Source organism: Diplotaxodon limnothrissa, linkage group LG15 (assembly GCF_057381915.1).
Source record: "Diplotaxodon limnothrissa isolate DT_005_m linkage group LG15, D_limnothrissa_male_GT1.1, whole genome shotgun sequence".
In the NCBI taxonomy this organism is placed as follows: Eukaryota; Metazoa; Chordata; class Actinopteri; order Cichliformes; family Cichlidae; genus Diplotaxodon; species Diplotaxodon limnothrissa.
The window spans coordinates 39,509,559-39,530,268 of NC_140610.1; the positions used below are offsets into that span (position 1 = coordinate 39,509,559).

Here is a 20,710-nt window from a genome sequence, read left to right on the forward strand (position 1 = left end):
TAAAATTTATGTTGCAAATTTGAGTTCTTTCAAGACAAAGGCTTGTCACGAACAGATGTTTCTGTCAATTGGATACATTTAATGGCAAGACAACAAACCCCAAACTGTTCATAGTCTTTTGTAGCGCACACCTAGAGGGCAAAACACCAAAATGCTGGCTAACTCAGAGCATCAGAGCACCAGAGAACTCGTTTTTAATATGTTACAAGCTGCAAATGTCCAGATCAACTTTCAAAAACACTGATATTTAAAATACTGCATGTTTTTCCATACTTGTAAAGTGTACATTGCACAAGCTGCAGTCCATTTGGCAATATTTGCAATATGTAACAATATCCCCCCAGTGCACTTACACTGCCACCAGCACATACACAAAAAACCCCAAAACAAAAACAACAGTAGGTGCAGGTCTATCTATTTTTGATTGAGATGGGTCACTAATGCCACGTTTGGAAGGTGAAACTCATCTGTTAAGCTTATAATAATGTAATATAATTTAGCCTTTGGTGGGATTTGGCTGCTGTTTTTGTACGGCAGCCTCAGGAGAGGTGTGTTAGCATTTAGTGCCATTATCTTTACTTGCCCAGCAGCTGTAAACAACTGAGCGGCTTGTGAACATTAGCTGGCATTTTGGTTTAATAACTCTGGTGAAAGTAAAGCACATGAAGTCTAAGGAAGGCTTGTTTTGCCCTCCAGGGTTCAAGGTGGTGACCTCACTTAGAAACTAGTAAGTGATCGCTAATGTTTGTTTACATCAGTTACACAAGGATCTATTTTCAACTATGAACACTACATCCACAAAGTTCAGGACATCATGATGACCTGGAAACTCCCTGAATGCAGCATACAGTACATTTCCTATTCTGATGCTTTCAACTTTTGCTGTCTAAATATGCTGTAAACCATCTACATGCTTATATTTTGTCAAGACAACACAGACAGACATAAACGCCTTGCACTCTTGAAACGATACTTAATGTATTTGCTGGACCTTTGAAAAGCACTCTTGTACGTGTATCGCAGCCTGCTGTTTTGACATGTTAAAAAGATGTCCACTTAAAAAGATTGTACATAGAAAATGTTCACTTTAAATGGAAATCTACATGTGTTTAATAAAATATTTCTTGTGTTCCTGATAAAAAGGCCAAATTCTAACCATCTGTGTGTTATGCTGTTGATCTCCACATTCATATGTTACTGTAATGTGATCGGAAAAAATGGCCTCTATCATAAATAAGGGCTGGGCAAAACAAAACACAGCATAACAGCCACAGTAAGACAAACAAAACAAAACAAAACAAAACAAAACAAAACAAAAAAGGCTATTCACTTTTCCCCAAATCATAAACACCAAAGCAGATAACAGAGTTTGGCAATAAAAACCACTGCTATTTACACTGAAAAAGAAAAATACGAATACTGTAACGACAGCATATTTAAGGAGCAATTCCTGATTTCTCTGTTTAAAAATATCCAGGAAAACATTCAACTAAACTAAAATCCTAATTAGTTATATTCCTGTATAGACTGTGTCACTGTTAAACAAAAGACAAACAAACAAACAAACTGGAACTCTGCTGATTTAGTATGAAAAAGCTGAAACGTAAGGCATTCAAACCTGGCTCTTCTTGTGAGGCGGAGTGCATGCAGTTATTCTTAAGGCATTAGGGTGAGAAATCAGAGAAGAGCAGGCAAACTAAATAGCTCTGGTTCACAAGTCTTTCTAAACACAGAGAAAATTTACACAAGGTTTATGTAGCGGCCGATTGATCACAGGATATCACATGGCCTTTTTGGGCTTAAAAATGCACACCCTGATGTTTGTGAAGTGGCCAGGCAGTCTGTTTAGCACGAGCCCTGCTCTATGGTGGGTAAACACTGATGTTAGTGGGATAAATGCCTGTAAATAACTGGAGAAGACAGTTAAAGTGATAAGGACCTCAGTGGTGTCATTGTCTGACAGAGGAACATCATTCATGAAGACCAGTAACTACTACTAAACTAAATTTTGACAACTCATTACACAAAATATAAAAAACACAAGGTCAGCCAGGAAAACTGAAGCAAAAAAGAAAGAAAACCAAACTGTTTCTGTGTCAGTAGTGACGTAGTGAATAACAAGAACCTGACTGGTTAAAGCCAACTAAGCTCCAGGACATCTGCATGGAAATGACATTCACTGGTTTCATTCATTTGCCAGCTGCTACATTAACACTTTTGTGTTAGCCAATCAACCAACAACACTTCACTTCACAAGTTAAAATCCCAAACAAGCTAACTGTAGTAAAGCTAAATAAAACTCCCACAAGTAACCAAGAGATCAGCTGCTTGTAATGATGGAAAAACTGGTAAACTCCCTGTTCTCCTTCTAGTTTGTGGGGGACACCAGAGTATCCACAGGTATCGGCTTTATAAAGTTACTGTGGCAGCTAATGCTATTAACCTTAATACGGATGGCTATAGTTGTGCCATTTTCTTTTGCCGTAAGCATTCTGCAAGTCTTTTAAGGTAATGATTTTTATTTATTAATTTACATATAACAAGCATCTAAAATCACACTGAGTTTCTACTATAATGCACGTGCCTCTTTGTGGAGGTTGTTGTTCGTGTGCCAGCTGCGTTTAAGATAGACAGCCAGTTAGCGGCAGATGTGACACACACTGAAATCAACAACCATAAACCATCTAGCTTTAATTCTACCTCCCCTCAGCAAACAAAGATAACTGTGCAACTGTTTAAAATAAACGGACGGACAGCAAACTGAGCACTGGTTGGTTGTCATTATATAACTTTTTTTAAAACTCTTCAAAAGATTAACATAAAGAAGCATCATTTGTAATAACAATGATATTTAGAAAACCCTTCAGAATACCTTCCTTTTACCAGATGCATGATTTGATCTGCTCAAATAAGTATGTCTTTGTTCAAAGGTTGTGTTTTGCATAAAGCTGGAATTTTGGCACAAGTATTGAGGTTTTAAAGAGAAAGGCCTTTGGTGCATGCGGAAAAAACCAAAACAGAGCGTTCATAGTTTAAAGAATGGGGTCTGGCTTACCTGAACAAGATGAAGCCAATGGACTCGACAGCAGCCCGTCTGACATCATCATTCACATCACTCACCTTAATAGACAAAAGAAAGGCAGTCAATTAAACGGGACTTGATTTAATCTTAAAAATGCACATCCCCTACTACTCAGAGTAAAAGAAATATGCTCTACTATTAAGCTGTATAATAAATTTAGTTAGCACCAAGTGCCACCTGCAGGACAAAAGTGGTTCACACCTCTGCAGTGATTTCTGTTAGCAAAGAGTTTTGCAAGATCATCCCTGAAAGAATACAGTGCTTTAAATAACTGGCACTAGTTTAATAACAGCAGCTACTAAAGCTTTGAAAAAAAAGACAGATTAAGGGAGAAAATAAACAATCATACTTTTGACAATATTATGACTAGCAGCTATTATGAGGCCGGCCATTAGTGGATCTTCCATCCGCTTCAGTGCCATCATTATAAACCTGCACTCCCTTCAGTGACAGTGTTGTAAAGAAGGAAAAAAGGAAGCACTCACAGCGACATGTAGCAGGCGTCGGATGGCCTTGTTGTTCCCAGAGCCACAGTATGCCATTGCCACAGTGTACATACCAGAGCGCCGCAGGATGGGGTCCTACCGTAGACAGTGAAAGAAAGCAGAGCTTTAAGACTGTGTCTGGATACACAACTAAGATCAACATAATTTGAGTAATTTCCCACATCTAGATCTTGGCACAAAGTACAGAGGAAGAGTCTCACATGTGATGGGAAATACACACAACCTGAGGTTCAGTAAGTGCAGACGGGATTTGATACATCAAATATCGGCACAGTGAATTGTGAGCTTTACGGAGAGTAGTGACCTTTATGAAGCAGACTGAGATTCTTTCCATTAAAGAATCAAACTTCTATTATTTTCTAGATATTGGTAAGTTGACCCTATGGCAAAGACAATTGTCACTTTTTTTGACAGAAGTTTCAACCTGATGGTGTACATAATTTGATTTTTGAGTGTTTTTTAGTCATACCTTGTCTCTACAGAGGCTTTCAATGAGGGCATCAGCCTCCTCCATACGTCCATACATGACCATGGCAATTCCTACTGCCAGGCCACGCAAGATCTTCTCGTGCTGCGTCTCCTGAGCGTAGCCCACCATGTCCTCGATCGCCTGAGCCGACTTGGAGCCCAGCATGACGAGACCAAGAGCCAACCCTGCAGCTTCACCTGGGAGGTCGCAGAAGCAGAAAAAATAAACAATAAACATGTGGAAGAGCATTCAGCTCTAACTTTATTGCACACACACAGCTAGGCCTCTGAGAAAGGGGGTGACAAAGCGGGGGAAATTCCACAGGTGTGAAGCCTTTTGTTCTGTGTTTTTGAGGATGGGGGAAGAGACAAGGGGCAATCACGGTAAGAAGAGATAAGGTTATAAAAAATCTCCCACATTCTGGAGAGGGTTAACAGCTGTGAAAGTACTTTTGTCTGACTGTATTTAAACCAGGGCTGTGCTGTTCATTGGTAGAGAGACTGCTGTCAGTGCCCCATGATGGCGGCTCTCTCCAAGCATGCTTGTGTTTATTATTAAAAGTTGTTGGCCTACTGCTCACTGTGTCTGTAGGCTTTGTTAATTAAAATTCCATAACACATCACACAGGATTAAAAACAAACAAAAAACCCTGCTTTTTTTTGGTCCACATACAATTAAAAAACATAACAAAACACATATTTAAAACGTCTGAAAGTTCTACTCTAATAAGGGACGTAGCAAAGATGCTCAAAACAAACAAAAATAAAAAACCAAATCCTTCTTTGTCATATTTGTAGAAACATTATTATTAGTAAGCAGAACAGTAAAAAGCAAACTGGGGCTTTAAAATTCAAAAAGCCCCTTCACTGACAGGGCCTACGTACCAGTGACAGCATCATCCTGGTAGAGGTTCGACTTGAGCAGATCGTAGACATCCTGCCTAGCCGTGCCCAATGCAGCCAAGCCCAGGCCAAGAGCACCGCCATGACGGACAATCTGTGACCGTGGAACAGAAAGCACACCATCAGTGAGAGCATAAAACTGACACAGAGACTTAAACTAGCTCCTGCTCTCTAAAAAGCTTTAGCTGGGGCACAAGTGTAACATTTATCTGACAACCAAGCATGAAACCAAACCTAAAAACTCACATCATTGCTGGCGTTCTTGAGTTGACTGAGCAGGTAGTCAATGATGTCCCCGCCATGGTTGGCATGAATGAGGCCCAGGGCATACAGCCCGCCTCCTTCCTGGTAGGCAGACCCAGGGGAGGTATCTTTGGGCAAGTAGGTGGCCATTAACTGGAGCGCCTCTTTTTCATGACCCTGAAAGAAAGCATTTTCAACATTTTGAACATTAGAAACATTTTAATCTTTGTCTAAAACATTCTGAGCAGGCAGTAAGATTAGAAAAGCATAACATTAGAACAAAATCCTTTCTGGTTTTCTTAGTATTACCATCATTGTGCCAGAACTCTACCTTGTGGATGACACCCAGACTTGCTGTCGCTGTGAATTTTGCCCAGTTTGTTGCTCTTGCCAGCCATTCTAAGTTTTCTCTACAAGAACAAAAAACACTGGGGTTATAGTCACTCGAAAACAACACGTTTATCAATATCCCTCTGTAATCTTTTCAGTGTTTTATCATCCTCCCAGCACAGTTACCTGAGGAACTGGTCACTTGTGGTTCCTGTGTGCATGAAGGAGTTGGCTATAACCGTAGCTGTGTGGCACACTGAATTTCGAACCGCGTCCTGGAGTAAAAGGAGGCACAAAAATCAGGGAGTTTCAGGAAGTGGTCGCTACGGCACATTAAGTGACCTCAAGCAAAATGCAGTTCATCTGGTTGTAAACAATCTTCTTCAAAACTGCACATTACACTGGCAGCGAACGTTACCTTTGTGTTTTTCAGAATCATTAGATCTGTATTGTTATTTCGAATTAAGAATTGTAGGTGAAGCTCAATGGCCATCTCCCCACTCAGGATCTTGATCATCTTTGCATTCTGGTCTTTGGACTCATCTTTCTGTAAAAAGACAGAAGGACAATGTGACAGGATATATTAAAGGCAGCAAATCAGAGTGTATTTATTTAACCCCCCTCCCCCAAAAAACCCCCCAAAACTACTGTTCAATTGATTTTCTTCTTTCTACTTTCAACTTTAACTTGAAGTTTTATATTCATTCCTCCCTCCCAGCATTCAATAACACTATCAAGACTGCAGCTAAAGGCCACACTGAGTTAGTATTGATATTTAGTAAGGTAGTACTAATGATGTGCAATCTGCATTTTTTCTTTGAACTTTTCTTCTCGACTTTGAATGCTTAACTAGACTACACTGCTATATATACACTTGGCAAACACGATTCTGATTCTGACTCTAATAAACTCCTTTTAACTCGCAGTATATTTTAGAATTCCTCATCAAGTTTCAGGATTACTTTTTGTTATTCCTGTGAGAACCGTGTGGCTCTAGACTTTTCCAGATGATGCCAACGCAACCAGTTTTATGTGCATGTATACAAACTGCTTAGCGTGACTGTGATTGTTAGCCTTGATCACATGACAAAGCTGTACTGATTATGGTGAACATGCTTTGTTGTGCAGGCTCCAGTTATCAAAGATATACTGCAGTTAAAACCCCCAAAAATCCAAACTGCTAACCGTTTCTGCAGGCTTTCCAGCAGGTGAGCTGCCAGCTTTGTCATCGGTCTCCATTGCATCACTATAAAACATACAAGAGACAACAAGTTTCAGTCTGTAAGATGTGTGTGTATTAGACTCAATTCAAACTCAATCTTTTGTATTTCTTTACTTTAGTTTGGTTCATTTCAGAAGGTTTAAGATGCCCACCAGAAACTTAGTGGGCTTTATTCTCACTGACAAAGGGTCAAAAGGTTTTCCCACAATACAGCATTTTAAAATAACTCTTCTGCAGAGAAATGCCTTAAATCAGAGCCACTATCTCTGAAAAAGCCCAAGACCTATAAACATGAACCAAGACAAAGTGCTTCAGAATTAGTCACTCTTTGTCCCTGCCTACCTCTCTTTGTCTGGCGTGGGCACAGTGCCTGTATTTGTGGAACCAGGGACTGCAGGAATAGGTGTCCCAACGGTACGCAGGTTCTGAATAACAGAGGACAGAAACTGCTGGCTGGCACTCTCATAGAGGTCAAAACAGATCTGGTAGGCCATTAGCAGGTTGTCCTCCTTCACCAGCTTCTCCAGGATATCACTCACAGCCTGCGGATCATCCAGGAATATCAGGCACTGGAGTGGGGAGAGAGAGAGATAAGTGGAGAGGGATGTTAGTTTGAAATAGTTTGGGAAAATCTATTAAATTAAAGCTGTACATGTGATCAACATACAGCAGTACTATCAACTATTTTAAAAATCACACAAATAACTCTGAGCATGACTCAGGGCAGATGTTGGTTTGGTTGACTGATCGTTAGAGATTCTTATCTAACAAAAAATACCTGCTATAATGGGCACCTTTTTCCTCTTATTATACCAGCTAGAGAGAACGCTCATCATTTACTGTTGTTTTTTTGCTATAAAGTGAACTTTATAGCAAAAAAACTCTCTGGAATCATGAAGATTATGATTACATATAAATTTTGATATTATCATTTGGAGTTTTCATTTTTCATAACGTCATTTTAGTGGCTTTCAGCAGCCTTCTCCAGAGACGTTAAACCTAACCATAACTTGGCAATCTTTGGATGCTCCGTAGAAACCCTTGGGTTTTCACCTGGCATCCAGATTCATCTGTATGAAGGAATTGTGCTTGCCAAGAAACATATAAATTGGAAGTCTACCTCTTCTACGAAACTAGATTAAGGATGTTATCTTTTCTACAACTGGAAGAATTATGCATGTGTAAACCAGATATTCAGGGGAGATTTAATAGGAGATGAGGGCCTTTTCTTCAATAATACCATATTATCTCTTACAAGCTGTGATCTTTACTTTTTTCTCGGCCCCATAAGATGCAAAAATGTTTTTAATATATTTTTGTTATATTCTTGACAGGTTTTCTTCATGTTTGAGAACTTCGAGAGTCGCACTGTCTTAAATTCCCTCCGTATGTTTTCGTGCCTGAAAGCCTTTTATTTCTTTTCTGTGTTTGTGTATGCTGTCACAAACAACAAATCAATGGATAAAACATTGGAGGGGGAAAAAAAGAAGTGAAAGCACGATCACCCGCGCCAGTTTCCTTGGCTCAGGTGTTTGAACAATTCATTTGTTACCTGACAGACATTGATGAAATCAGGTTTTTCCAGGTTCATGTAGAGTTTGACCAGCACCCTCAGCACGTCGTTACGGAACTTCTTGTTCTGCATCAGGGACATGCACACCTTCAAGCTGTAGGCAAGGAGGCCACTCACATCATTCTGGAAGGGAAGTGAAAAGAAAGAAATTCTTAAGATGAAACGTTAATAACCTTGAACAATCAACAGCAGTAACCAAAGCGTAAATCTTATTAAAACTTGTTATAAAGATCCAAAATAATCTCAAGTTAGCAGAAAACTGCACTGACTGATTCTAAGATGGTTTTCTCAAACATGTCCAGACGTCTTGTTTCCAGGGCGATGCCAATGGCCTGTTTATACTTGTGATCGTCAAGGCAACGCAGGAACATCTTGTTGACAATGCCCTCGAGACGGGGGTCTATGGTTTTCTTCTCTTCGCCCTCTGGCAGCTCGGTATTCTCCACCCGCAGCTTGGTGTAATGGTCGATGCATTTGGCTGCATCCACAAAAATAACAAGTTATGTAGGTAAATATATTTATTTCATACATACTTTTCATTAGAAAGCAACGGAGGATAAACCTTACGTCCAACATTACATCTTTATTTTACTTTGCACTGGTAAGAAGAGAAGAAGTCCCCCCCCCACTCACCAATGATGGTCTCCACATATTCTGAGTCATCTGTGACACTGAAAAGATCTCCTGCACCAAGAGCATAATTTAGAGACTCTTCAAAGGCTCCAAGATGGTAGAAAACCTTGGAGGCCACCAAGGCTGCAAATTCTCTACTCCGGAAAGACTCATCCTCATATAGGACTTCACTGTGAGGAGACAACAACGAGTTACATAAAACAAAACTGTCAGGAGCCATTTTTCTAATCACCATTGAGTAAATTGTAGATCAGATCAGAGATGATCAAAATCATTCAGTTCTGCATTTATTACTGAACTATGAGGGAGCTTTGAGGGAGAGTAAATACTGATGTCAGTGTCTCAGCATTTACAGGGAAAGTCAGTTAAATCTTTAACCCTACAACAGACATAGAAATAAACAATGAGCTTAAGTTCCTGCTGACTTATGTTACAGTACTGTAATAACTATAATATAAGCTCTTCGCTACTTACATCTTATCCACGGATCCTGAAATCTCAGCCCAAAAGTCATTCACAATGGCATCTAGCTTGTGCAGAGCAAACTCCTGCAAGAAAAACAGACGTGTTGTTTAAATATTCATCTTTGTATTCACTTTTATGTAATACTGCATACACCAAATGAGTTTACATTTATGTCACGTAGAAAAATAAAACATTGACCAAAACTTGATGGGCCACACTGACAATTCATAAAAGTCAAGAGACTTTATCTCTGCAACTGTATCTCTTGTGGTGAGATAACAAGACATGAAAATCTCCCGTTACCCGAATATTCAATTGACTACCCTACAGCCAACTCTTACCTTAAGCTGGGGCTCATCCTCATCAAGGAGAGAAATAATTCCAGCTAGAAAACAAAAGAAATTATTAAATGGATGTTTACTTCATAAAATCCAAATACTTTTCTTTTGATCCAACGGTCATTTCAAATACTAAATACATTTGCAAATCAAAGACAATACATTCTAAGAATACATTACATTACAATACGGTCTGAGGAGATACAGAAGCTTATTGAGGATCAAATATAATGTTAGCCCAAAATCTGGCAATTTGAAGATTGTTTATAGCAATACTAAGATGACAGCAGCATTTAGGATGTATTCAAACACATAACGTCATCGGAAATTACGTCTCAGATGAAAGCAAAAATGAACATGTTTATCTATAAAGATCCATGCTGTTGCCATTACTGTAATTTATTTCCGCTTCCTCCATTTAAACAGCCTTGTAGTGATTAAAACCATTTCTGAAGCACGGGAAATCCACAATGAAATGTGTTTCTCCTTACTATAACTACTTTAGTAATTTTATATGTGATCAACGGTCTATGGTGGGCTGCCAAGTACTAGCCGTGTGACTCAGCTAAATCAATGGCAACGGCTAACAAAATAAAGCTACCTTTAACTACTTACCGGCAGATGTTATCATGATTGGCTCTTCGGTCCCTCCTCGGCCCCGCGTATCCTAGTGTGACGGCGAAATTTCGTGTGATTTGTGGGAAGTTAAAGAAAAGATTTGCAATATTTGGATATGTTTAACCACCGAACTGAACGCAGCCGCTGCTAACTTCTTTTTGTTCAACACCGCAAGTCCCTGTCTGAAGGACCCTCGGGTTGGCCAGCTGTAACTATGCCTGATTAAAAACGTAAAAAAATGTATACAATTCACGCTGGATTCATCAGTTGGACCAACATATTCCAGTTTTATAACTAATTAACATAAAGATAACGTAAATATTATTTGAAAAAATGTGGGGAATTTGTAAATGTAGTTGAATGTATCCGATTTTTACACTGGCACCTCAAATGGCGACCTGCCAGCCCAGCAGCTCTTCTACTAGTGTTGGGATTTCCGACTCTTTTTAGAGAACCGGCTCTTTCGGCTCTACTCACTAAAAAGATCCGGTGCTTTCGGCTCCCAACCGACTCTTCAGGTTGTTTTGTTGCTTTAATTAATTTATTATTAACCATAATATAAAATTATGCACAAAAGGAATTACTATTGTAAAGGATTTCAACTTTTAACTATTTAAATTTTCAGCTTTTTCCTTTTAAACAATTTTAAAGTGAAACAACACAAAACACTGCAAACCACAACACAATTAAATATAAATTAAAATATGAAAACAAAAAGAAGATACACATTCTCTGTCTTATGGGCCTGCATGAATAAACTTTCTGAATCCTTTATCATCTGCAACTGCACAAGGCTCGTGTGCGGAGTGGAGTGGAGAAAAAGTGCGAGAGAGAGGGTGAGAGAAAGAAAAAAAAAACAAACCCCACGGTTCCCAATAAGGAGTTGGCTCATGTCGTTCACTTCAAAGAGTCGGCTCTAAGAGTCGTTTCATTCGCGACCGACACATCACTATCTTCTACGTTTCTGTCAATCAGAATCAGAATCAGAATCAGAATACTTTATTGATCCCTGGGGGAAATTATTTTTTGTTACAGTGCTCCATTTTAAACCAACATTAAGACAAGACAGACAATACGCTAACTAAGAATAGTACAATATATACATATATATACATACATACATACATAAGTCACTTATAAATAAATATTTGGAAAAGAAACATGTGTAGTTGTAGCAGCAAACAGTGTGTTAAGTGGATGCGTTGTACAGGGAGATGGCCACAGGCAGGAATGATTTCCTGTGTCGTTCAGTGGTGCTTTTCGGTAATCTCAGTCTCTCACTGAACGAGCTCCTGTGACTGACCAACATGTCATGGAGTGGGTGGGAGGTGTTATCCAACATTGTCTTTATCTTGGACAGCATCCGCCTCTCCGACACCACCTTGAGGGAGTCCAGCTCCATCCCCACAACATTGCTGGCCTTACGGATCAGTTTATTAAGTCTGTTGGCATCTGCGACCCTCAGCCTGCTCCCCCAGCATGCAACAGCATAGAGGATCGCACTGGCCACCACAGACTCATAGAAAATCCTCAGCATTTTCTGGCAGATGTTGAAGGACCTCAGTCGCCTCAAAAAATAGAGACGACTCTGGCCCTTCCTGTAAAGTGCTGTGGTGTTTTTAGCCCAGTCCAGTTTATTGTCAATGTGTACTCCAAGGTATTTATAGTCCTCCACAATGTCAACACTGACCCCCTGGATTGAAACAGGGGTCAAGTGTTTCCTGGTCTTCCTGAAGTCCACGATCAGTTCCTTGGTCTTTGCCACGTTGAGCTGCAGATGATTCTGCTCACACCACGTGACAAAGGAGTCGACCACAGCCCGGTACTCTGTCTCATCATCCCTGCTGATGCATCCAACCACCGCAGAGTCATCAGAAAACTTCTGAAGATGGCAGGTCTCTGTGCAGTGGCTGAAGTCTGTGGTGTAGAGGGTGAAGAGGAAGGGGGAGAGGACAGTCCCCTGTGGTGCCCCTGTGTTGCTAATCACCTTGTCAGACACACACTGTGGGAGACGTACATATTGTGGTCTTCCTGTCAGGTAATCAACAATCCAGGACACCAGAGAAGCATCCACCTGCATCGCTGCTAACTTATCACCCAGGAGGGTCGGCCTGATGGTGTTGAAAGCACTGGAAAAGTCAAAAAACATGACCCTCACAGTGCTCGCCGGCTGGTCCAGATGGGTGTAGACACGATTGAGCAGGTAGATGATGGCGTCCTCTGTTCCGAGACGACAAGACAAGGCAGGTCGCTTACAAACAGTAAATTAGCACATCTGGCAATTAAATGAAGATCGTGGAAGCCAAGGGGCGGCGTGTTTTTCATGCAAAGTTGTATGACAATACAGCTTTCGATGACTACTAGTTGTCACCCAGGCAGTTTTTACTTTATTGAAAGAATAGGCAAGGAGTATGTGTTTTAAAACAAAGCTGAACACTCAGGCAAGTCCAATGATGTTTATTTAAAGGGATGAATAAGTCAGTAGGCTACATAAATACAAGTGACATAAATCTCGTTACAAATATTGGTGGTCCTAAAAGTTGTCTCTAAGACACAAAATCCTAATGAAAATGAAAAATAAAATCTTAAGTAAAGCACCCAGGGTCCCTGTTATCCAATTAATACGGTTTTCCGGAAAATTAGTGCAGTGCTTCTAGGCGAGAACGTGACCTGGATTCAGGTAAACTGTGCGAGATTTCACATTTTAAGGCTTTTATCATGTCAGTTGATTTTGTTCTTTAATTCCCTGTATTTGATATACACAAGTTCCCTGACAAACAGTGAGCCAGGAATCAAGTCCTGTATCATTTTATAAGAGTACTTATGCTGTAAGCCGTCTAACGCTTTCTCAACACGTAACAAACTAATGCATGTTTCAAACCTGACAGTGTTTAGGTGGCTTTGACGTGACAAGAAGTATGCTGACTCATAAGAAGTGGGTCCCTGAGCATCACAAAGAAAAATTGTAACACTGTAGCAAAGCACTGAGGTCAGCTTCTCTTTTCACAGTCTAAAAAGCACACAGGTTACATTAGCCGTCTCCTCCAGATGGATCTCCATTCAGAGTTGGTCCAGTAGACAAGGCACAGGCTTTCAGAGGGATGCCCTCTTCTGCACTTTCAGCGTCACCTGAAAAAAGACAACTTGTGAGCTTGCAGTGAAAATAAGTGACTGCAGGACTGTGGTGCAGTTCAGGCATTTCTCTGCTGAAGTTACTTTGCAGCTACCTCTTTGCTCGCTGCTTGAACCTCGGTCTTCTCTTCTCCTGTGGCTGAACCAACGTTGCAATGGCCAGAAAACTGGGTTCCCTTCATCCCTAGTATTATCTGAAAGGCGATAAGAAGCGTTTAACAATGTGGCAGCTTTTCTAAGGGGGCGACCGTTTTGTGAATGCTCCCATTGTTTCCTGGCCTTTGCAGCCCTGCCTGGGAAGAAAAATGTGTGCAGTGTGGTCTTGTGAGTGTCATGAAGTGGCCTACACAAGAGTGAGCTCTCTCATTAAAGTACATTAAAGTATGTCCTGTATGGACTTTAATTGAAGTAGTGCTCATTGGTGAGCATACAACGATCATATTATGAGTAGTGGAGGCTTCGGTATAATAGTTAACATATTATATCTTGGACAAATTATGCTGTTTGCCTCTTGCTGATCTAATATGCTGTACATTGTACAATATTCCCATGCTGGCCTGGTTAAATGTGCCAGGGTTCAAACTCCATGTTTACAAGCATGTGTCCTGCTGACATGGGTGTGTGCGGTTGTTGCAGATGGTCACACTAAAACATTTTTTTTTCTACACACTGCATGAAATAAATAAGCTTTTCTGAGGTTTTGCTACAAGTGGAATGTGTGTACACCTGCTGCTTGAGATGAATGTATAACTCTGCAGACGTTTTTCTTGATGCTGAGCATTAGGGTGTCTGTCTTCGGGATGAAGCAGCCGACCCATATCGCCTCTGATGCATGGTTGTGGAACACCGAGCGGATCAGACGCTCCAGAAGCTGGGCGCACCGGCGCGTCTCGGCGCTCTCGTCGGTTGTGTGGATTAATCCAATCAGAGCTGGCCGAGCGATTGTAGCGCGTTTCGTGCGTGCCTTTACATCCTTGAGGATCTCTTTTAAGCACACCTCGTTTGGAGCTCGGCCGATGAAAGTCTGTCTGAAGATGAATATGATGACAGGGGAGTCTATCGCTCGCTTCAGGCTGTGACTGTTCGCCCTCCTCGTTGCTGTCCTCTGAGCATTGCTACTACCCGCTGGTCGTCTCTTTTTCTCTCTGTCCTCTCCCAATTCCAAGTCCTTGGGCCTCGCTGTTAGATAATTTTCATTGCCCTTTCCAGTCTCCGCCTCGCTGGAAACGTGGTTTGTACTTGCTTTACCGCCATGATCGCTCGTCGGACTTGACTGGGGGCCACCATGACCGTTTGCCACCAGACTGCCGTCGTGAAACATGTCGCGTACGAACTCCTGCAATATTTTGGCGTCATCTCCGTCCAAATCTTTACTTCTGCAGACATCACTCACCAAATAAATCCTCTCGCTACCTCCAATTTTCGCTATAGCCTTCTGAAACTCCCTCTCCTCGTCCGGTAGCGTGTCCTTCAGTGACTCCTCGTCCGCCATCCTTGCGCAATTTAAGCTGCGTCGATCTGTTTTATTTACATGAATCGTCAATCCATTGCCGGAGGGTGAACCGGTGAAACTTGTTTACGGTCATCAGCGGGAAGGGGGTGTGTGTGTGTGAGGAGCATTTGTATTGGCTGATCCTTTTAGTGGGCGTGGCTAACCGTCAATAACCAAACGACAGTGGCTTGATAATGAAGTTAATCTTTAATGGATAACTAGACAGAAATACATATTGGAAATACATTACTACCAATTATCCTAGAATATCATTTAACAGCAGTCAGAGGGGATGAAAGGGGAAAAATAGTACAGTTTTTTTTTATTTTCTAAGAATTTCTTAGAAGTATTGTGGGGTAAATGGTGGATATTTAAACCTCAGGGTGTAGACTTCACTTTCTTTATTCCCACTATTCACATGGAAAACAGTCTCGACTTCTCTCCAGAGTCATAAATTCTTATCTAAGTGGAAAAAAAGAAATGACAGAGAGCACAAAAATTTATTTGTCTGACCCACTTTTGTTAAAACAGCCCATTTCTGGAAATATTTGACTTCATTATGAGATCAAAAAATGACTTTCACACTCAAACTCCTCTCTACTTCAACAAGCTCATGAGTACTTCAGACTAATCCTTTAATCCACCCACGTTTGTTCCTCAAATTAAAAGGTGCCGTCATCCTAAAATGCCATTGAGTTCATTAACTGAAATCCAAATGGAATAACTTCATCTGCTGAGTTTGTGTGAGATTGTTTACTGATGGATAATGAACTATAAAGTTGGACCAAAATCAATGCAGAGGTTTCAGCCTTTGACCTTTAGACTAGCTGAACACTGATTAGGTGGGTGGTGCACTTGCTTCGTCATGTCTTTGCAGTGTAACTGAACAGTACAGCTTTAAGTGTTTTTTAGTTAAAACCTGTTATGTACAAAATACACACAATACTGTTACTTTTTATGCTTATAGCACAACCACCAACATTTCTCTCCCAGCAAATTCAAGGCGTACATTTCAACACTTTGGACAGTTCCCACACTACGTTTGTTGTGTATGCTGGAGTCAGTCTACTGACCTTTTCAAACCATAAAAGGAGAGACTCGGGGTCAGGAAGCCCACTTTGACCAGAGAGAGAGACACAGAGACACAGGCGAACTGCAATAACATGAAGTCCAAAGCAAAATTCAAAACAAGAAATGGCACTGTTATCACCCTTGAAAAACTTTTTACATATTGTTGAAAGAAACCTCATTTCCAGATAAAGTTCTGTGCAGAAGTCTTGAGCCATCCGTCATCAGCCTTTCTAAATTTCTAAAATGGCAGTGATAACACAGTTTGATTAGTCTGAGGAAACTGGAAAGGCGAAGGACCGAAGAAGACGCTGAACATCTAAAAATATCTACAACAGATTAAAAGCAGTTGAAAGTCATGCCAATGAGAAATAAGAAAAAAACAAATGCCAAATTGCACAAGAACTGCACTGAAAATCAGTGCAACATGCTTTACGGATGATGAAGCCATATTTGAGAGGTTTTTTTGTTTTTGTTTTTTTGTCAAATCATCATCAGTATGCATGGAGGAGGTCAGAGGACCAAGGGCACCAGTAAAATACAGTGGAGGCTCTGTCATGGGGGTCTTGTCAAAATAATGGAATTATGAAAAAAGGAAAGTACCATCAGATTTTGATCCACCATTCAATACAATTTAGAAAACATCTGATTGGCAACAGCTTCATGTTTCAGCAGGAAACTGATGCCAAACACGCTGCAAATGCAGTAAAAGCATACCTGGATAGACAAATGAGTGCATCTGGTTATTAGATATTGAAAATAAGCCTGTTTATTTACTCTTCTTTTTACATGCCTCACTGTAACTCTTCAACACATTTTCTTAAAAATGAAAGAAATCAACAGCTTTTCATTCCAGCTTACTGACTCAAGTCAGGTCACTCATTTCACGAGAACATGATGCTTTTTCTAGTAATAATAAACCCAGTGATAAACAATGAGACTTCACTCTTTCTGCACTCTGAACGCAGCTGCTCTTTAAAAGTATTTTTCCTCTGAAAGTACACAGTTATCCTGCAACATTTCTTCTTGTGATTTTATTTTCGTTTTTTTTAATCATGTAATAAGAAACTTTGGAGTTTTTCTTATTTCTCTTCTTCCAAACACAATATAAAAATTGAGTTTTTATGGGGGTTGGAGTGGATTTATTCAATAGAGACAGAGGACATGAGTTGAATGTGAGCAGGCCAATGACTTGCAGTAAAGGGGACACGCTGCTCAGGTCAGTCGAGATAGTCTTTGTTTTGCCGCCATCTTGTGGATAAATGTTTTACCTGGGTGCAAATTTTGTGCTCATGAGGTTTTTTTTTGGCTGTATGAATTTTATCTTAAAATAATACTAACAGGAATTTGAGAACAAACATAATCAGTGTATATTTTTTCTCAAATTTTCTTTCTTAAAAAAACAATGTCAAAGTAAGCAGAGAGAAATGTCACAGGTGAATTTTCTAAAAATGATTTTAAACTATTCATTGAACTGAAGAAATTCATTGTAAGTTTCTCAAGTATGGCATGAATGAGAACTTACTGATCCACCTTACAAAGATTTGAAGTGAGGATAATGTGATGTCGTTCACATAAGTTAGGTGTGGCTCAATGGTTACAAAGAGAGGGGAGGTGATCCGGGCTGAAGCGGTTGATAGGAGCCAGAATATACAGGGCAACTACAAGTAACTGAGTATCCCAGAAGCCAGTGGGAACCGTGATAAAGACGCACAAAGGCGAGTCACAGCCAGGTATTAGGATCTATAAGCAATGGAAAGAGGGAGCCACAATCCAGGATGTAACAAAAAGCGCCTGTGAATACATCAAGACGCCTGCCCAAGATGAGCTGCTCAAGAAAGCCTCAGGCAGCTGAACAGGAAGAGGAACTATCATGGACGAGCAAGCGCTTTGAGAGAAGACAGATGAGAGCCGTTCAGGATGTTTGGAGGCAAAACTGAGTCATCAGCAGGTGTAGAGCTTCGTCTTGCTCTGTGGACGTCCTTCTCTGTCACATTGGTTTCATATTGACTCTGCAATGGTGCCAGCAATACTCTGGACACATTTCAGAGAAGACAAAACATTTCATTGCAGTTTTAACACTTTTAGAAAACAAACTCTTACTCTATACTGTAAAGCTTTGCTAATACTAACTAATATGGACCTATGTTTTCCTTGAGGTAAGTAAGGACAGACCTGTTGAAGAAGAATTCTGCAGGAGTGGTGAGTCACCCAGTGATGTGGAGGCAATTCCTCTCCGTGGCCCTGATTTCCACACATGACACAATTTGTTTAAATGCACTTTAAATCAGCAGAATATCACTTAGAAACTTCTCTGATCCTGTTACTCCACAAATGTTTAATGTTAGCCACAAACTAGGTATATTATAATTAACACAGTATGGATTTTAACATTCCAGATTATAATGGGAGAAAAAAAACAAAGAAAAGAAGAATAGCATGACAATGACCCATTTTGTTTTAGGAGACAGTTACTGAATAATTGCAGAAATTTAAATTCTATAAAACTGCATCATTTCCTTCCTTTTTTCCAGCTTTTCTCATTTTAAGTAAGGTACTTACAGTTTATTTTGTGGTTTAGGATACATCGATTATCAAACAGCTCACCTTGTTTGACCCTTCAGCTAGAAATACAGTCATGTAAAAACTAAGTACACCCTTACTGTTTCCATAGGAAATAAGGCAAAGAGTGAAGCTAGGTGCTGCTAATTAAATGTACCTGATTAACTGATCATCAGCAAATTCATCTCAAGGTCAGAACATGCAAACCTCAGAGAAAGTGCAAAATACCCAAGAGCTACATCTAATATTCCTCAAGTTTCAGTTAACATGTTTAATGTTAAAGTGCACGACAGTTAGAAAAAGACTAATCACGTATGATCTGTTCGGAGGGGTTGCCAGAAGAAAGCCTCTCCTCTCTGAAAAGAACATGGCAGCACAGCTTAGGTTAGGAAAATTACACCTGAACAAACCACAAGACTTCAGGAACAATGTCCTTTAGACAGACGAGACCAAAGGTAGGTTTGTGGTAGGTTTACATCTCTCTGTGCACCACCACGGTGGATTTTAAACAGTCAATATGGGATTGAAGTGAAGACTTCAACTTTAATTCAAAGAGTTTAGCAAAATTATTGGATCGACTGTTTAGGATTAACCGCCATTCGTTTTAGATAGTTCCCCATGTTTAGAGGCTGTTTTTCAGGGTACAAGGTTACTGATAAGCAGCGCAATGGGCAGGTGAGTTATTTGGTATCTTTTCATCAAAACTTTCAATATGAGGTGCAAACAGAAGTTAATGCAAGCGAAGGAGACCATAATTAGGCTAAAAAAACAAAAGAAAAGAAAAAAACCTATCAGAAACATGGCAAAAAGTCTGGTGTGTGAAGAAAAATTGTGCACTAGCTCAGTAACAGCAAAAATCCCGAAAGACCACAGATGGATGATGACAGAATTATTTCCATGATTAAGATAAAAAACCTTAGAACATTTAACAAATCAAGAACACTCTTGAGGAGGCAGGAGTATCACTGTCAAAGCCTGAAATCATAAAAAGTAAAGAAGACGAAGAAGAAAAGTCCTACTCTTATGTGGATATGCTCACATTTACAAAGACAAAATCAAAAGCCAGAAAGAAAATCTGTCACTTGTTATGTGTGTCCCATATAATACAGTGGTTCTCAAAATTTTCAGGCTTCCTTCACCCCCAGCACATCACATAACCATAGGGCAAGAATCCAAACTGAATATAGCCATTATAGCGCCACTATATACTTTTTTGCTCCTTTCAGCTTTGGTAAGGTGCTCACTGATGTCCAACTCCTCCAACTGGTATAATTTTATAATTTTATATCCATAGCTGATAATTTTTAATTAAAGAATTTATCACACCAGAATTGGACACTAGAAGTGTGGAAAATGCTGCCCTGTCTGACAAGTCTTGATTTCAGCAGGACATCAGAATTTAATGTGAACAACATAAATGCATGGAATAATCCTGCCTGTTGGTATAGTGGTGTAATATGTGGGGGATATTTTCTTGGCACACTTTGGGCCCATTATTACCAAGTGAGCATCATTTATTCTCAACTGATTTCTTGAACATAAACGCTGTGATCTTCTGTGGCCTTCATAGCCACCATAGAATGGACAATTTACATCATGGATGTGCAGCTGACAAATTGGCAACAACTGTGTGATGCTATCATGACGTTATGGACAAGAATTTCTGAGAAATGTTTCCAGCACCTTGTTGAATCTGTGCCATGAAAAGTAATGGGCAGCTCTGTAGGCAAAATGTGTATTCCTAAATTCAGACCTTAAAAACAAGCATGACTTTTATGCATTTCTATCCAGAATTAAGGCGGAAACATTTGCATATTTTTACTGCAGCAGTGAGTAAGTTTCAGTTTTAGCGTTACAGTGATGAATTGCAGAAGGCAATAAAATAAAAAAAATAAAAGCCTTTGGATGGAATTTTCTTCAGCATTAAACATTTGTGCAGACTTATGTCCACTAGATGGCAGTATTTTACAACTAAGGGTGATATTTTATACACAGCCTGGCCAAGTCTCTGGTAGTCAACTACCACCCAAGAAGCATCATGTACTGCATTTCATTAAATATATCACCCAGCACCA

At 40.1% G+C, this 20,710-nt stretch overlaps 2 protein-coding genes across 2 annotated transcripts in view; both read right to left on the reverse strand.

Moving 5' to 3' along the window:
- Positions 1-10,548, reverse strand: part of psmd1 (proteasome 26S subunit, non-ATPase 1) — a 37,478-nt gene extending 26,930 nt beyond the window's left edge. The window contains exons 1-16 of the mRNA XM_085373674.1: positions 10,379-10,548; positions 9,767-9,810; positions 9,435-9,508; positions 8,961-9,130; positions 8,597-8,805; positions 8,307-8,450; positions 7,097-7,323; positions 6,718-6,778; positions 5,951-6,079; positions 5,719-5,807; positions 5,534-5,612; positions 5,206-5,379; positions 4,942-5,053; positions 4,058-4,254; positions 3,568-3,663; positions 3,056-3,120 (exon numbers count right to left, since the gene is read on the reverse strand). Coding sequence (XP_085229800.1) covers positions 3,056-3,120; positions 3,568-3,663; positions 4,058-4,254; positions 4,942-5,053; positions 5,206-5,379; positions 5,534-5,612; positions 5,719-5,807; positions 5,951-6,079; positions 6,718-6,778; positions 7,097-7,323; positions 8,307-8,450; positions 8,597-8,805; positions 8,961-9,130; positions 9,435-9,508; positions 9,767-9,810; positions 10,379-10,394 — 1,886 coding nt within the window. The 5' untranslated portion in view covers positions 10,395-10,548. The remainder of the gene's footprint in view (positions 1-3,055; positions 3,121-3,567; positions 3,664-4,057; positions 4,255-4,941; positions 5,054-5,205; positions 5,380-5,533; positions 5,613-5,718; positions 5,808-5,950; positions 6,080-6,717; positions 6,779-7,096; positions 7,324-8,306; positions 8,451-8,596; positions 8,806-8,960; positions 9,131-9,434; positions 9,509-9,766; positions 9,811-10,378) is intronic.
- A 2,114-nt stretch (positions 10,549-12,662) lies between these two features.
- On the reverse strand, positions 12,663-15,098 carry LOC146617981 (uncharacterized). Its single transcript, XM_085372867.1, has 3 exons — positions 14,240-15,098; positions 13,609-13,707; positions 12,663-13,510 (listed from the first exon to the last, which is right to left on the reverse strand). Exons 1-3 carry the CDS (start codon positions 15,003-15,005, stop codon positions 13,413-13,415), a joined length of 963 nt encoding a protein of 320 aa, XP_085228993.1. The 5' UTR covers positions 15,006-15,098; the 3' UTR covers positions 12,663-13,412.
- Between the last annotated feature and the right edge of the window lie 5,612 nt (positions 15,099-20,710).

What these genes read in the sequence shown, in the direction of transcription:
- LOC146617981 (XM_085372867.1), bottom strand. Translation starts at nt 15,005, where the DNA reads ATGGCGGACGAGGAGTCACTGAAGGACACGCTACCGGACGAGGAGAGG. An exon ending in ACATTCATCTCAAGCAGCAG is followed by an intron (nt 13,708 to 14,239) that starts GTGTACACACAT and finishes ATCGCCTTTCAG; the next exon opens with ATAATACTAGGGATGAAGGG. An exon ending in TTCAAGCAGCGAGCAAAGAG is followed by an intron (nt 13,511 to 13,608) that starts GTAGCTGCAAAG and finishes GTCTTTTTTCAG; the next exon opens with GTGACGCTGAAAGTGCAGAA.